Source organism: Arvicanthis niloticus, chromosome 24 (genome assembly GCF_011762505.2).
Source record: "Arvicanthis niloticus isolate mArvNil1 chromosome 24, mArvNil1.pat.X, whole genome shotgun sequence".
In the NCBI taxonomy this organism is placed as follows: domain Eukaryota; kingdom Metazoa; phylum Chordata; class Mammalia; order Rodentia; family Muridae; genus Arvicanthis; species Arvicanthis niloticus.
The window spans coordinates 8938473-8955133 of NC_133432.1; the positions used below are offsets into that span (position 1 = coordinate 8938473).

General features: G+C 50.4%; 1 protein-coding gene across 7 annotated transcripts in view; it reads right to left on the reverse strand.

Moving 5' to 3' along the window:
• Positions 1-16661, reverse strand: part of Rnft2 (ring finger protein, transmembrane 2) — a 55193-nt gene that overhangs the window by 35825 nt on the left and 2707 nt on the right. For 5 of the 7 annotated variants that reach the window (XR_013107011.1, XM_076922594.1, XM_076922595.1 and 2 more), the window contains exons 3-7: positions 16447-16577; positions 10638-11107; positions 7302-7378; positions 5758-5858; positions 2621-2774 (exon numbers count right to left, since the gene is read on the reverse strand). Coding sequence is in view for 6 of the 7 variants with exons in the window: in XM_076922594.1 (XP_076778709.1) it covers positions 2621-2774; positions 5758-5858; positions 7302-7378; positions 10638-11107; positions 16447-16577 (933 nt within the window). In the remaining variant the exon portion in view is untranslated. The remainder of the gene's footprint in view (positions 1-2620; positions 2775-5757; positions 5859-7301; positions 7379-10637; positions 11108-16446; positions 16578-16661) is intronic. The other 2 variants (XM_076922596.1, XM_076922597.1) reach the window with 1 other exon arrangement.

The window sequence follows — 16661 nt, forward strand, 5'->3', positions numbered from 1 at the left end:
TAAGGTACAAAGTGGACAGAAGCAGCTTCTTCCACCAGGAAGAAGCAAGGAAAACTGTTTAAGACCATCCCCAGGTTGTGAACATAAGCCATGAGCTCATGACCAACCATGTTCTGAGATCCAGAATAGCCAGAAGATGCCCCGACACCCAAGCTTGAAGAAGGTCTCCTGCACACTCCTGGAAACCAGCCCATTGTTTTCACCTGTGCTGGGAAAAACCTTCTGCAAGTAGCCAAAGTCCAGGTTTCCTTGCTGGTAGCTGAATGGATTGGGGTGTGTGTGTGTGTGTGTGTGTGTGTGTGTGTGTGTAGCATGAAATTCACTTACTGGCCATCCCCTAAGCTACAAAGAGACAGACTCAAGATATGAACTTGGTAGACCAGACCCCCTTCCCAGAGACAAGAACAGGAAAGTCCCAGAGGACAAGGCACATGACAGTGGACCTCACAAATATGTCACTACAAATGTGGGAGGGCCCCCTGCCTCTGTCACTCTCTGTGTCACCAGCTACTGTCTGAAGCAGTGCGCAGTGCCTCTGTCCACCCACAGTAGAGAGCCACAGTGCTCTGACTCAGGGGTGACTTCCTACTGTCCTGTCTGCTCTTTAGTGTCTGACTGTGGTCCTGGGCAAGTCACCAAACCATCATGTGTCAGAGTATCTACATATACAAGAAGAGAGTGACAGCCATGGCAAGATCAAGTTTATGACAAGCAAATGCCACGGATCCTACCAGCGGTGGACAGTTTAGCAGCTGCTCCCCATAGTAGCCGGAATGGGTGGGGGAAAAAAGACCTCTATTGACAGTCTGTTCTCAGGGTCATTTAGCGCCGACCACAAAGTCTGGTAGGGACTCTGCCTCTCCCGCCTCCCAGGCGGATCCTGTAGACTGTGCAGAGCCAGGATGCTCCAGTAGTGACAGGTGCTCAAGTGAGAGGAGGGAGGGGCACAGCTGTGTCTGCTCGCTTCAGCCCCAGCTCCTCCCAGCCTGCAGTGCTGTGCTCCATGCTGGCTGTGGGTAGGGACACGAGGATCACAAAGGTGAAATACCCTGTGCACACAGGTGGCTGCCCGAGCCTGTATTCCTGAAGGAAATCACCTACTTTGTCCAAGCAGCTAACAAACGGCTGTAAGCTGTTCCTTGTCAAGGCGCATGGCCTCCAGGAGGTGGATACTATGCATCTTGAATTCTCACGCATTAGACCTATTAGAACTTGGAGGAGACACAAAAGCAGAAGTTTCTAAAGCCTCGGGCTTCCCAGTGCTGGAATACAAAGCTACCTTACAGTGCACACAAAGCCTGAGAAACAGGCACCTGGCCAGGACTCTGCCATCTCAGACATCAGGAAAAGCTCTGGATCAGGTGACATGAAGGTTAAGTCTTATCCATGCAGGTGGAGCACCCCAACCAAGACTATAGCATCCCAAATGCCTGAGAATCTGCAACTGTTTGCTCAGACAGGAAGACACACACAAGTGGAAGATTCTACCCTGACCTCCCATGACACAGTGCAACAGAAAGCAGGTGTTGCCACCTCCACCATGTGCTGAGACACAGGTGAATTCCATGTTCACACACTCCGACATACTCATTATGAATATGCAGATACCAGCACTTGGGAGGCAGAGGCAGGCGGATTTCTGAGTTCGAGGCCAGCCTGGTCTACAGAGCGAGTTCCAGGAAAGCCAGGGCTACACAGAGAAATCCTGTCTTGAAAAACAAAAACAAAAAAAACAAAACAAACAAACAAAAAAAAAATGCAGATAGCCTAAATGAACTCTGAAAACTGTGATCCAGGTGTTTCTGAACCGAGGCCAATGAGTGTCGTGAAGCAGTCCTTGGACAGCGCCCTGAGCACAGGGCTCAGGTACAGCACTTTCTCCTTCCCCAAAGCAACTATTCCTACAAGGTCAGCACTTCTGAGGGGGAAGGCGTGATTTCCAACAGTAGAGGGTGAGGAGCTCGGAGAGCTTTTGTTATCTGCAGGGCTCTTTTGTACCCAGTGGCTCCTCTCCTGAGGAACCCAGAGACATTTAGGGCACAGAGATGTGGCCTCATCCAAGAAAACCTCTACACTGTAGGGTTTGGGCTCACCCGAGTCAGTGCATGGTGGGGAGAGGAAGGAACCTGCTCAAAAGTTAACCCCTAGTGGCCTGGGTCAGTTGTCACTCAAGGCTGAGGGTCAATTCGACCCGTCATTCTTGGAGTGAGTGGCAGTGGCTCAGTCCTCCAAGTTCTAAAGGCCATGTCTCAAGAATTCCTCATCCCAAAGCATTTCCCAGCTGCACACTGCAAAGCACCACTGCACGCGCGTGTGCGCGCACACACACACCCTCCTTTGCCGTGGCAGGCATTACTAATTGATCACAGAGCCTTTTCCTGCAGAACCTCAGTCACCTTTACAAAGAGTCCCTGGAATGTACAGAGTCAAAGCTGTTAGTGTCACCCTTCTCTGAGAGATGCAGGACCCAGGCAGGGGGACAGGCTCTATTGAGGAAAACGAACAGAGGGGTGCAGACACAGGGACATCGTGGTGGGTGGCAGCGTTACAACAGCTCTGTCCCGGTTCTTTCCTCCTCTGGGAGGCGCCTGGGGCCTTGGGTGGCAGCAGGCAGGCTTACCTTGGACTTGACGGCCAGGATGATCTTGGGCAGGGCCGCGATGAGGCACTTGAGAGCGATGGTGATGTACTTGAGCACAAAGTCCGCGATCCCCACGATCCACAGCAGGTCGAAGAAGTCCAGTGTCTCCAGGTTGGGCTTCAGGAATATGAGGCTGGGGAATGTTCAGAGAACCAAGTCACTCATTTAGACCCTGGGCCTTGGCAGCTTCCCCTCACTAAGGAACCTTGCAAATGTCACCAAGAGAAAATACACCATCCTTCTGTAGCCTGCTTCTCCATCTGCTACTGACCTGCATGTGACCTCAGATGGAACTGTCAACCTCTCTGAGTTCCCTTGAGGATTAAAATGACAATACTCGGCTGGAGCATCATAAAGGTCCCCACCATTTGAGTTTGTGTTGTATGTATTCACGTGTGTGCAGGTGTATATGTGTGTACAGATGAATCTGTACATGTATGCGAAGGTCAGAGGTCAACTTCAGGTATTCCTCAGAACACCTTTTTTCTTTTCCTTTTTGTTGATACAGGATCACTTGCTGACTTGGAACTCAGCAATTAGGTTAGGCTGGCTGGCCAGAAACCCCAAGTTTCTGTCATCCACTCCCATTTTACAGATAAGAAAACAGAGGCACAGGAAAGTGAAGAAACACGGTTAAGTCATGAAACTGGCAAAAGACAGAGGTGGGTGTGCAGCCAGGCATCCTGGTGGCAGGGGATGCTGTCACTCAATCCAGGCTGCACACTCAGTGTGGCACCTGCGCATGACCAGACATGACATAGGCCCACTGCACCTGTCTACGCCAGGGGGTTACGATCCCATTTGCCTGTATACGACCCCGTAAGGGGCAAACCCACTGCATCCGTGATTAGGGAGGACGCAAACCCACGTCACGTGTGCAGGACTGGACCGTCTCACCCGCACACAGCCAGGCACGTGTGAACACAATGCACTGCCTGGACCCTGCAGTTTGCATTTCATGCTCAGTTGCTGTACTTATCCCAACAACAGGCAGTTTCCAAACTAGTCCCAGTCTGCAGCCCACACTCTGGCTCTGCTCCCCAACTTCCCATTCATAATTTTTACAGCAGGGAAGCACCCTGTCTCCCACTGTGGTTCCAACCCTGCTCTATTCAGCTCAATTCACTTTATCTTCCCTAGGGGTCTGAAGGGATGAAGCAGTTACAGAGATTATGCCATTTTGAATGGGGACACCATGACTCAGAGAGGCAGAGTCACCCTCTCATGTGCCTCAGCTAGAGTGTGGCGCTAGGATCGGAGCCAGGCTGGAGGGCACTGGCTTCTCTCCTCATCCCACTGGCTTAGAGGCTCTGCGCGACGGCCTGCAAGGCTACCACCTACTTCCTCCATCACAGGGAAACTCAGCACACATGGGGAAATGTTTTCTAAGTGCCCAGGAGACCTAGCAGGGCAGAACGTGTGGGGTAAGCCTGTATTCTAGCAGCGTCAGCAGCCTCCAGGGACAAGTGTGAGGCGCTGACCTCACTCCGGGGGCTCTCATCCTTTCCTGAGACCCCAACCTCAGGCAGACCACACTACTGAGACATGGCTTCCTATATGCCTCAGGCTGGCCTTGAATCCCCCATGCTACGCTTCAGTTTCTGTGTCCCCATGCGGGGATGACAGGTATGTGCCTACATCTCCATGGCTTTTCTCTTTAGCTTTTGGTGGTGGCAGTGGTAGGTGGGGCGGTGGCAGTTGGGGCAGCAACACAAAAGTATTTCCCCACTAGGGCAGGACACCAAGCATAAGGCAGGGGCTGCTGGAACCACTCACATACAACTGGAGACTGGTGGCACCAGAAAAGACAAGGTCTCTGCCCTGTGGCTCTTCTGGCGCCCTCTCTGCCAGTCTCCTGAGCTGCCAGCATGACTCAGCCCTGGTCTGAAGAAGCCCTGAGTCTGCAGCTGGGAACAAGATGGCGTCTAGAAAACAGCATGGGTGGGAACTGGTCCCGACTGCTGGGAAACCTTACCTCCTCCTCTGCCCTGCAGCAGGACCTTAGCATTCTGGACAACCGACTGGAAAAGTATAGTGTGAGCCATGCTTTGACTGACTCCCCGTCACCGCTGCAGGCCCCATTTTCACAGGGGGAAGCGGTTTTTCCATAATCCAAGAGCCTACCTCCCGTTTCCACCCTGTTCAGAGTCCAACCCTTCTTTCTACCCACAGGAATCCTTCTGACCACTGCCACACAGTGAGAACACTCCGGTGAGATTCTCTGAACCTAAGACTCCCAGACACTTGTTCTAAAATGTTCTAAGATATTCATTCTGCCCACAATACCGCTCTTTATCCTTAACAAACAGCTGAGGTTAAAACGTCCCCTGCTCAGGAAGGGCTGTTAGGACACATGTATTCTTTTCCCAGTGTGGTACAGCACAGGTCATGGAAAAATCTCCTCCCTTAATCGTTTAACATAAACACATTCCCTCTGTGGACAGCTCTCACCCCATCCATGGCTCCTCCCACAAAACCCCAGAACCCATTAAATGGGCCAGCACCACCACCCCTCCTGCTGACCCCCATTCTTTCTCTACTCTACTCCCTCCCCCAACTTCCCTCCCTCTCTCCTTCTTTGATACAAGGTTTCATCCTAGCTTCCAGCTGAAATACACACACAGTTATCCCTTGGCACCCATGAAGGATTGTCCCAGGGCATCCCAAAGATGCCTGAATACAAAGTCTCTTGCCTGCGACTCAACCTCACAATCCTTCACCAGCCAGTCTTTACAAGACTCTAAATATCAAATGCTATGTAAATATTATGTAATGTCATGCAAATAGTTGCTGTTTGGTTCAAGGAGAAGTAGCCTGGAAAGAGCCTCTGTGGCTTCAGTCCAGACTGTTTCCTGAGTACTTTGTTTCTAGAATGAACAGCTATGGAAGGCTAGTGGTTCAATAAAATTATCACTAAAATTAATTCCCTGTGGTCTTCCTCATCTTCATGCAAAGTTGCATATCCACTGGTGAGCGCTCTCTCTCTCTCTCTCTCTCTCTCTGCACATTCGAGAGTGTGTGTGTACAGGTGCAATCTGAGTTTAATCAGGGCCTGAGGCTGGCATCCTTGTTCATGTTCAGCTGTGCACCCCAATCCCCAAGATGGCCCCTCTCACCTGCTGTAGAGCTGCTGAGAGCTGAAGGTATAAAGGACGTACAGTGTGTTTCCCGCCAGAAAGGCCAGAATCCACAAGATGACCAGAACCGATCTCTTCTCCTGCAGAGAAAGTGGGGATGCTGTGAAGCCAACCATGCTTGTGGTAGGACGTTCTAGAATGTTTGGGGTGACTGGAAACTTCATAGTCTTGAAGCAAGCAGAAGGTGAGGGAAGGTTCTGGTGTCTTTCCCTCTTGCTGGGACTCAAGGACTAGTCACACTGAAGGTGACAGGGAGAAGGACGCCTGTTTGGAGAATTATCTACAAAGACTAAAGCTCCCATTCAGAGCACAGACTCGGGAGTGACATGGGCTGGCTGTATCCTGTTAGCCTGCATTTGACACACTCCCATTGGCTCCATCTCCTCTGGGAGCTGCCCAATCCTGGACACCCTACTTGAATGGGTGTAGCCTGTATTTGCTACGTTGTGGTTTCTTTTTCCCACCCTTTATCCCCCACGCCCCTGTTTCACCCCCATCACTAAATGGCAGAGAAAGAAGGATAGAGGGGGAGGGATGGGGGGAAGGAGAGAGAAATAGAGATAAAGAGAGAGGTATGAATCTAATTTCTTCTTATTTCTTTTTTGACAATGACTACCAACAAACTACAACCAACCCCCCTGAACGACCAACAAGCACTAATCCTACTTCTCAGGGCCCTGGCATTTATGTACCCTCTGAAAAGTTTCCAGAATTCCAAGCATCACACAATCGCAGAACCTATTTGCAGCTGGCAAAATCACACCTCTGCTAGAGCACGGGGCAAATCATAGTCAGCTGCTGCACGGTGCCCCCATCTATCTACACCTGGGATTAAAACGAAAACATATTCTTATAATATTTCTGTCTAAAAGAAACCAAAATTCCAGAATTCTCACTACACAGAATTCTCATTTCCACAGCAGCATCCACCTCAGGAGCGGATTAGTGTGTACACACACCTGCTCTGCAGAGAGCAGTTTTATAAAACAGTTCAAATGAATGTTTCCCAGCAGACTGGATGCCATGTTCAACCCCTTCTGAGCGCTATCACCTTTAACCACCTGATGGGTCTGAGTCGGTAGCATGCCTTGACTGGGCGATGGTGGGCTGCTGAACACATCTAAGTCGTAAGTCACCAGTAATAACACTTGGATCACAATCAGCCATAAAGGTGAGACAGTGACTCAAGGGCTGGGAAGTCAGGGAGCAGTCTGGAGAAACACGTGCAGCCAACAGCTCCTACTGTTATCCAACAGCCATGGCACCTACTGTGGGCCTGAAGGTGAGCGGAATTTTTTTTTTTTTTAATTGTGTGTATGTGTGAAAGAGAAAGATATGTGTGTGTTCGTAACTGCAGGTGTGCACACGCCACAGTGTTTGAGTGGAGGACAATGCTGGCTGGAGGTCCCCGCCCTCCTTCCACCTGGTTGGCTGCTGTGACCTTGACAGACCTTTGTCAGATCTCCAGTCTGCAGAGGTATGACACAGGAAATCAATTACTCTTACAGCCTCAGAGGACTCACCTTCAAGGACACCTGCTCCTGGAGGGTGGAGTTTGCGTAGGCGAAGGTGCTGGCCATCCCGATGCACACAGCAATGCCTGTGGGAATAGCAGGTTGACATGGGGGACATGCTGGCTTCCACCCGCTCAGGCCTCCAGCCTAGCCCGAGACCCTGATACATGCTGGAGAAAAAAATCCACCATGTTTCTGAAGTTGGCAAGGATGCTGAGCCCTCATCTGGGCAAAGCTTAGCGAGTTCAGAGAGAGCTGTGCAGGATGGCCAGACCAGATTCCAAACTCCAGCTCTGTTACTTCTGCTGTGTGACTGCAGGCAAGTTGCTACCCCTCTCTGAGCCCCAGTACCCTCATCTGTGTGATGGACAGACAGCTAATAGCAGCAACCTCACAGTGGGGCAGGTCACACAGGCTGTAACCTCCAGCAGTGACTCTGGATATTACCCTGTCTGCTCTAAAATGAACCTGGAGTTATTTGTAATATGGACACAGGAGACCACAGGGCTAAGGGTGAAGGTGGCAATCTCTGCTGTCAGGCAGAGGGCGGGCCAGAAGGGAGAACGGAACTGCACTGGGTTCCACAACTCATTTCATTACCAATGTATGCAATATGCAGCCTAGGCCTGCTCCTGTGGAATGACTTCCAATCCTGCTGTTGCTTCAGACAGGACTGAGATGCGGCTGGCGTTGCAATGTTGTGCCCTAGACTCTTCTAGATCAACTGCACAGAAGTGTTTCTCTTTGTTAGAAACGAAGAGAACGTGAGAATGGTAACCCTAGTCCTTTCCGTTTTGGATTAAATAACAAGAATGGTGAGCTGCTTAGTTGGTAAAGGGGCTTGCAGCCAAGCCTGACAACCTGAGTTCAATCCCCAGGACCCACGATGAAGGGCAGAGCCGACTCTTGAAAAATGTCCTCTGACCTCCACATAGGTGCTACTGTCCATATGTTTGTGCACACATGCACACATTAAGTAGACAAATGTAAATTAAAAACAACCACATAGCACACTGAAGCTGGGCATGGTGGCGGTACACACCTGTCAGACCTGTGACCCCTGCACCAAGGAACCTGAGGCAGGAGGACACCAAATTTGATGTCTACTGAGGAAGACACTGTCTCAAACAAACTGATAACTAATGAAAAAAACTAATGACAACACTCAAGGACAAATTAGCTGCAAGGGCCAGGCATAGTGGTACATGCCCATCATTCTAGCACTAAGGAGGTGGAGGCAGGAGGATTGCTGCAAGTTCAAGGTGAGGCTCAGCTACAAACTTATACTGACAGCCAAGGCTACAAATGAGACCTTGTGGAAAAAAAAAAAAAGAAAGAAAACAAACAAACCCAAAAAAACCACCCTTAGACACAAGTTTGGCAGAATTCAGGGCGAGACTTATAAGGACATGCTGGCTTCCATGCCTAGGGACAGAAGGGAAGGGTAGTGACATGAGGGGTCTGCACCTAGGAAGGGGGTGATAAAGTTGGCTGGAACTCCCCAGAGAGGGGAAAATAAGAAAACAAAAGATGTTCTCATCTTGAGATTCTCTTTTTTGTTGTTTGGGGTATTTATTTATTTATTTATTTATTTATCTATTTATTTATTTATTTATTTATTTATTTATTTAATATTGTGTCTGGGTCCCTGAGCATGAGGCTACACATGCCATGGTGTGTGTAAGGAGGTCGGGACAACCCTCAGCAGCTGTCTTCTTCCCCAGGACCATGGGTGCTGGGCATAGAACTCAGTAAACGGTTGCAAGCACTATCACGCACTGAGCCGCCTCACTGGCCCTTAAGGTTGTCTTGTACAGGAAGAAGTAACTGAGTCCAAGTCTGTAAATACTGCTGGCAGGGCGGCACCATCAATGCTGCAGAGAATGTCACTGAGTCACGAGTGTGCACTAGGTACTTGGGTAAGCACTACATGAGGCCTGGTCATGCCGAGTACCTGCTATGTGCCAGGCTCTGCCAGTGCGTGTGTGGGTGTGTGGGCATGCATGTGCATGTGTGTGTGAGATGGTACTCATGGAGGGATCAGAAGACAATCTGAAGAAGTGGGTTCTCTCCTGCTACATGGGTCCCGAGGACTGGACTCAGGTCATCAGGCTTGGCACCAAGGGCTCTGGTGATTTGAACATGTGGCAGTAATGAACACAATGGTAACCACACACTCGAAGAGCACTTTCTTTATATGTGTGACACGTGTGACCTCAAATACTTCTTCAGCGTGACTCCCCAAAGTACAGTCACCCACCAGCATTTGTGGGAAGTGTTCTGGGATCCCTGTAGACACCCAAGTCTGTGGCTGCTCCGATTTGAACATGAAACGGCATGGTATTTGCATAGAAACGACACACATCCCCCGTAGTAGGTTCAATCACCTCTGAACGCTCACTGTGACTGTGTTGTGGATGGAATGCTAGCGGGGCAAGTTCAGTAGACACTCCTTTTTCCCGACTGTTGTGTTCACATGTATACACATGTGCACATGCACCTGGGACACACACATCGACACCAGATGTCTTTCTCCCTCACACCCCACCCTAGCTTTCGAGACAGGGTCGCTCACTGAACCTGGGTAGTGAACTGCAGGAATTGTGTCTCTGCCTCTCCAACACTGGGATGCCAGCTGTGTGCCCAGCTGTTCACATGGGTACTAGTGATTAACCGAAGTCCCCATGCCTACGGGCAGGCCATTTACCCCTTTAATCCACCCCCATCTCTTCCTTGGGTAGTTGGCTGAATCTGCAGATGCAGATTTGGGGATTGGGAGGAAGAGCTGTTTGTATTTTTTTTGGGGGGGGGGAGGGGCGGTTTCGAGACAGGGTTTCTCTGTGTAGCCCTGGCTGTCCTGGAACTCACTCTGTAGACCAGGCTGGCCTCGAACTCAGAAATCTGCCTGCCTCTGCCTCCCGAGTGCTGGGATTAAAGGCATGCGCCACCACTGCCCAGTTGTGGTGCAGCTGTGGTGCTGTTTGTATTTAACCCCTATCTGAAAGACAGAGCCACGGCAGGGCGCTAAATAAAACACCCAGTGTGGTGCAGCTAGGAAAGGCCGGAGCTGTGCTCCCAGAAGCCTGACGCTCTGCTCTTTCCTTCTTACTGACAGACCGGCTAAGGAAATTTCTATCTCAACCCCACTGAACAGAGGAGAAAACCAAGGGTCAGAGAGGCCAAGCCACTTGCTCAAAGTCATAGAATTCAGCTGGAAATCTGAACCCAGGGCTGATCCAAAACACCATGCACTCCTGCACGGAGCACCATGATGCTTGTACGCGCTGGTCCTGGCTCTGGGCATGCGCAGTCCTTCTCTGGAGCTGCGGGCCCTTTGGGACTCACCCAGCTTGTGTTGGAAGCACAGTTTGGCCAACAGGATGAGGATGAAGGGCAGTCCTTTCTGAAGCCAGCAAATCACAGCCTTCAGCTCAGACAGTGCGGGTGCCGGAGTTCCGGGCTGCTCGTCGACCCCTTCCTCCGAGTGCCCACGGTGGTCCCCACCCACATGCTGCAGCAGGGAGCCCCCGCGGTGGGTGCTGTGGTGGAAGTGGTGGTGGGCCTGGCGGTGGTGGTAGGTGCTTCCTTCGGTGCTGCGGCCGCCGGCCTCATCCCTGGTGGCCGGCATGGGGATGAAGACATCCCCGCCACCCGCTGTGGAGCCCAGCACCAGGCCTGCTGGGAAGGGGCTGGCAGGCAGGCTACCTGCCAGGCCTGAGAAGAGCGCAGGAGGGGAGGCCGGCTCTGCCTTCAGGCTCTCAAATACACCACCCTCATCCACGCTGGCCTCAGGGCTGAGCGCCTGGCTGCGACTTCTGCAGACAAGATGACAAAGCTCCCATCAGACCAGGCCCCAAACTCACACTGCAGATCAGTCTCTGTGCTGGGAGGGAGCAGATGTAACTCCACTATGGTGTCTAGAGGGAAGGGGGGAGGGGTCTGCACACTTAGAGGACATAAGCATATCCCCAGGATTGAATCCTCAGTGCTTTATGAGAAGAGGGAGTGAACCAGGAAAAACCCACAATCAGAAGCATCAAGAACATCCAGAACTGTGAGACAAACCTTTCTTCACAACGTCACCCAGCCTGTAGTGGTCTGGTTTGGTAACAGAAACACAGATCAAAAGATATGAGACAGAAAATTAGCACCCTCATGGGATGGTGGGCACCAAGTACCAACAACATGACCGATGCAACTGTCTCCCCTCAAAATGCTGGGTGCAGTCCTAGGCCCCCGAAACCCAGGATGTGACTCTATTTAGGAGAGGGTCTTAAACAGTAGACACAAATCATGAATGGCAGAGTCTCTGTGGAACAGACACACAGCAGGGGGAGAAGAGAGACTCTAGAAAGTAGACCCTGCCCCTTGCAGCCTCCAGCACCATGAGAAAGCAAGTCTGTGTGTGAAGCCACCAGTGGCACCAGCTCCAATAGGCTTGTGATCCCAGAACCTGGGGGGCTGAGAGGAACCTAACTTCAAGACCAGGCTGGGCAACTTACCCTGCCTTGGGAAAGTGGGAAAAAGGCTGGGGATTGTTGCTCATGGTAAGACTCAGGGTCCCATGTGTTTCTGAATGACTCATGAAATCCTCCTACCAGCCTATATTAGGTATATATAATATCCCCATTTCACAGATAAACCAATGGAGGCACACACAGATGCAAGCACTTGGTCATGGGTGAATTGCTGGTGAGGAATAAGAACCAAGGTTTGGTCCCAGGTGGACCAACACTACAGCCTACATTTATTTCTTTATTTTTGAGGCAGGGTCTCATCTATCCCCAAGCTGGCCTCAAACTTGCTATGTAGCTGAGGCTGGTCTTGAACTCCCACTTCTCCTGCCTCCACCATCCAAATGCTAGGTTTATACGTGTGTGCCACCACATCAGGTTTATACAGTGCCCTGGGATTGAACTCAGGGCTTTCTGAGTTGCAAGACGAATGTTCCGTCACTGAGCCACACCCAGCACTGACTGCGCTCACTCTTAGACACTCCCCATAAAAGCTGCTTCTAGCCTTGACCTGGTGCCATCCAGCTCTACTTATTATATAGATATGGTTAGTTGCTTAATTACTAGTTAATCATTAATTCAATTAATATAAATATAGGTGTAGCTGGTATTTCACCATCACACTAAAAGCTCTCTAAGGACTCCCAGTCTATATTTCTAGAAGACTCTGCTAAGTTCTAGAGACAGATAACAAGTGCATTCCTATTTTATAGATAGAAACTGAGGTTCCAGATGAGCACCCCAAACCCCACTCTCTCAGTGGACTTCTCACCTCTCAAGGGCCTCCTGTTTCAGGCCGCTGTGGGCACTAAGCTATCCCCCAGCCCTCCCCTGCCCCATCTAGGTTACCTGCATTTCTCCATCAGATGTCAGCTGACACATGTCCTCCTTGATGGGAAGACAGTGGCCACCTCTCACTAAAGCCAGCACCTGCCTGCAGGGGACTGATCTCAGTGGCCAGTTTACTACCTACCTTTCCTTAGAGACTCATGGCCCTCAATCCTAGCTGTGTGCTGTGGTTACTGGGCGGAGCCCAGCAAAGCTGCAGGTGGTCCAGACCCATGTATCAAAGTCTTTGGGGTTAGGCCCTCTCCTTTGACAAACCCTCTGGAGATGAGAGCATGCAGCGACAGGGACAACCTTGATTGATTACTCCCTGTGTAGCTCTCAAGAAAGCACAATGCATCGCACAGAGCATGCTCAACCAATGTTGTTTGGAGGAATGAGGGATTAGTCTGGCCAGTAATTAAAGGAGTATGTCTTAGGGGCCAACTGTATGGATTAGTGGGTGGAAGTGCTAGCTGCAAAGCCTAGGTTCAAATCCTGGGACCTACATGGTGAAAGGAGAGAACTGACTCCTGCAGGTAGCCCAACACACAGATAAATGGAGTTGTTTAAAGCACTTAATTGAGCCTGATATTTACAAAACTCACTTGATGATGGAATTATCCCCCCCCCCCCCCCAGTGGAAAGCCTACTACTGCTGTACAGGACACTGAGGGCAAAGGTTGGTGTGGAGAAGCCTTGAGGATGTTTCCTTCACAAACTGGGTTTCATGGTACATCATCCTAACCCTGGCATGGCTTGAAGCTGGCTACCTCATTACTCTCCCCTCTGGGCCCCCTTCCTGGTGGCTCCAAAGCCTGGGAATTGTGTGGTCCTCCTCCCTTGGGCTCCGGATAAAAATACTGATGATATTAGTGGCGGCAACAATAACAGACACCATGGCTATATGTCTCGGAGGGACCGAGCTTTCTCTGCATTTCAAGAGCTTGGCTCAGAAAGCACATGTCCTGCCAGGTGCCCAGGCCTGTGCGGATGACCCCATAGCCCCAGGGGACTCTGGAAAGCCTCCCCCAACCCCTGAGCTTACTTGAGTTCCTGAGGCTCCAGGGAACTTAAGTACAAATAAGGAAAGGGCTCAAACCACCAAGGGCTTTTTTCAGTTGGCCTCCCTCCCCTCAGCCCCTCTCCTGTACCCAGCCGGGACTGTAGCCTAAATGGGAAAGAATATTCCTTATGGAGTTGGAGGCTATGCACTTCCAACTTAACCACTTAAGAGAACCGGCTCTCACAGCCCAGGGGAATGGATCCACTTGGATCTCAGAAGGCAAACTATGTGTCTGAAACAGCCAATGAGATGCAATCACAAGGAACAGTGGGTGTCTGAAGGCAAGGCTGACAAACAGAGCTTGATCCCTGGGACTTACAGGGCAGAAAGAGAGAACTGACCTTGACCTACACAAACACACACACACACACACACACACACACACACACACACATGCCGTGACACAGGCACTCTATTCACTATAAGAACACACCCAAGGCAGCCGGTTTTATAAAGAGAAAAGGTTTATGTAGATCACAGTTGTTAGCATTTTGTCTAGGCTCCGCCCCACAGTTACCTGGCAACAGCCAGGTATGCCTGACTCACTATAAAAGGGGCTGCTTGGTCCCTCCTCTCTTGCCTTCTTGCTTCAGCTCTGACCCCTTGCTCCTGCTCCTCCTCTCTCCCCGTTCCCCTCCTCCCTCTCTCTCCAAGTGCTCATGGGGAAGGGATGCCTCAGCACAGGCCTGCAGAGGTATCCCCTATCCCCCACACCTGATGGCACATCCACAAAAACATATGCCTTCTCTTTTTATCTTTATAAAACACAACAACAGTCTTGGAGGCTGAAAGAGCCAATGGTAAGTCTGGCTCAGTGGCCATATTTGACCTCATCATCTAGTGGTGTGGTTGGCAGTGGCAGCTGCCATGTAAAAACTGGATGGTTGGGCTGGAGAGACGGCTCAGCAATTAAGAGCACTGACTGCTCTTCCAGAGGTCCTGAGTTCAATTCCTAGCAACCACATGGTGGCTCACAACCATCTGTGATGGGATCCAGCGCCCTCTTCTGGTGTGTCTGAAGACAGCGACAGTGTACTCACATACATAGATTTAAAAAAACAAAAAACCAAAACTGGATAGTCTTAGTAGTAACCTGTGATACCAGTACTGGATGCAGATAAGTATATAATGTAAATAAAGAAATGTAATTAAAAGTACAAATAAATAAACATTACAAATAATGTAATTTTAAATTATAGATGTAATTAAAGACTATAAATAAATTGTGTAAAGAAAAATTAAAGCACAAAGTAAGTTTGATTGGAACAAATGGACCAAAGGTCAAATCTCAGCCCTGCCACTTCCTGGCTGTGTGACTTTGCTAATGGTCCTGCCCACTGGGAAATTCAGTCTCTTATCTTCAGGGTGCTCTTAGGGAGGCTTGGAGTATACCCTCAGAGCATGGTGGACAGTGTTTATCTGCCATTGTTTCTGCCCCCAAAGAAGTCCTCGGCCCAGAAGATCCTTCGGGCTTGCTAACCGGAAGACAAGTGCTGCATACGTGTGCTTGGGCCCTCGCATCGGCAATTCTGACATCATCTGTATCACCTCTCTGTGGCTGGAGAGGCAGAGACCTGGAGGTGCTGCTTCCCACCAAAGACACCACAGCTGGCGCATCTATCCTCATCCATGTTTATGACAAGATAGATGCCTGAGATTGGATACTGGTGCACAAAACATGGTCCTCTAGGAATACTATGGCTGTTACCTTCCTGAAATCACAGCAGCTGCATGCAATCCTCACAAGACTGGGACACGGACACACACACACACACACACACACACACACACACACACACAGCGGGTGGAGAGAGAGAGGGAGAGCACGTGCACGAAATGGGAAGGTCATTAACCCCACCCCCACCCCCTCGCCTGTCTCTTGCACCTCCACAGCCTCAGGAAGAGCTAGACAGTTTTCTGAAAGGAGGATTCCAATGTGAGTCTCACCCCTGCTGGGCTGGGCTTTTTTGGTGATGTAACTCATTTTCGTGAAAGTGACCCTCCCACCCCCAATAAACTCATTGGTTCACACTGCAAGCGGACAGCCATCCGGGAACCAGGGACCAGTTCTCAGCAGGCACAGATCTGCCAGCTCCCTGACCTTGAACTTCCCAGCCTCCATATTGGTCAAAGATGCTCCAGTCAGCAAGCCAGACCCTATGGGGATTGCTGCAGCAGCTCAAGGAGGCCAGGAGTCTCTATGCATGAAAAACAGGCAGGAAAGAGTCTGAGTCACACGGATCCATGTGGATCTGTCTCACAGGGTTTGACGACTGTCCTAAGACAACAGCAGCTGCCCTGTGTCAGTAGCACTGGTTTCCCTGTCTTTGCCTCCAGGTACAGGTGACTGCTAAGCAACCCACTTTTTACATGGGCCCTAGGAATATAAACGTTGTTTCCCAGACTTTCCTGGCAAGCATTTTATCCACTGAGGCTACCTGGTCCTCTCTGCCATGTTTGAGAAATAAATCACACTCACCCACACGTGCAACCGCCACTGCCAATCACGCCACCAGGTGATGAGGTCAAATACGGCTCTCTCAGCCTCCAAGACTGTGATCTACATAAACCTTTTCTCTTTATAAAGCTGGCAGCCTTTGGTGTGTTCTCACAGGAAGGAGAAAGTGCCAGATGCACTGCAGAGCAATTCTCTATTGAGTCTGTTTTATGTGCAATAATTAACATTGATAAGCCCAGGGTCACTAGAAGGGAGGAAATTGGGGGTGTGGTGGGGGGCGGAGACTCTTACCTTTCAGGGAGAATGTTGTCTGTGTTGCTGCTGTGGCGTCTCTGCATTTTTCTTAACACCTGAAAGCCGACACGACACGTGTGTGAGCCACATCTCCTGACACACCCCTTCCTTGCCTGTTGCCATGGAGACTGTAAATAAGTATCACTCCGATGTCACATGACTGAGGCTCTCGACAGCTTCCTAAGTACATTTGTATCTTTTCTGCCACACAG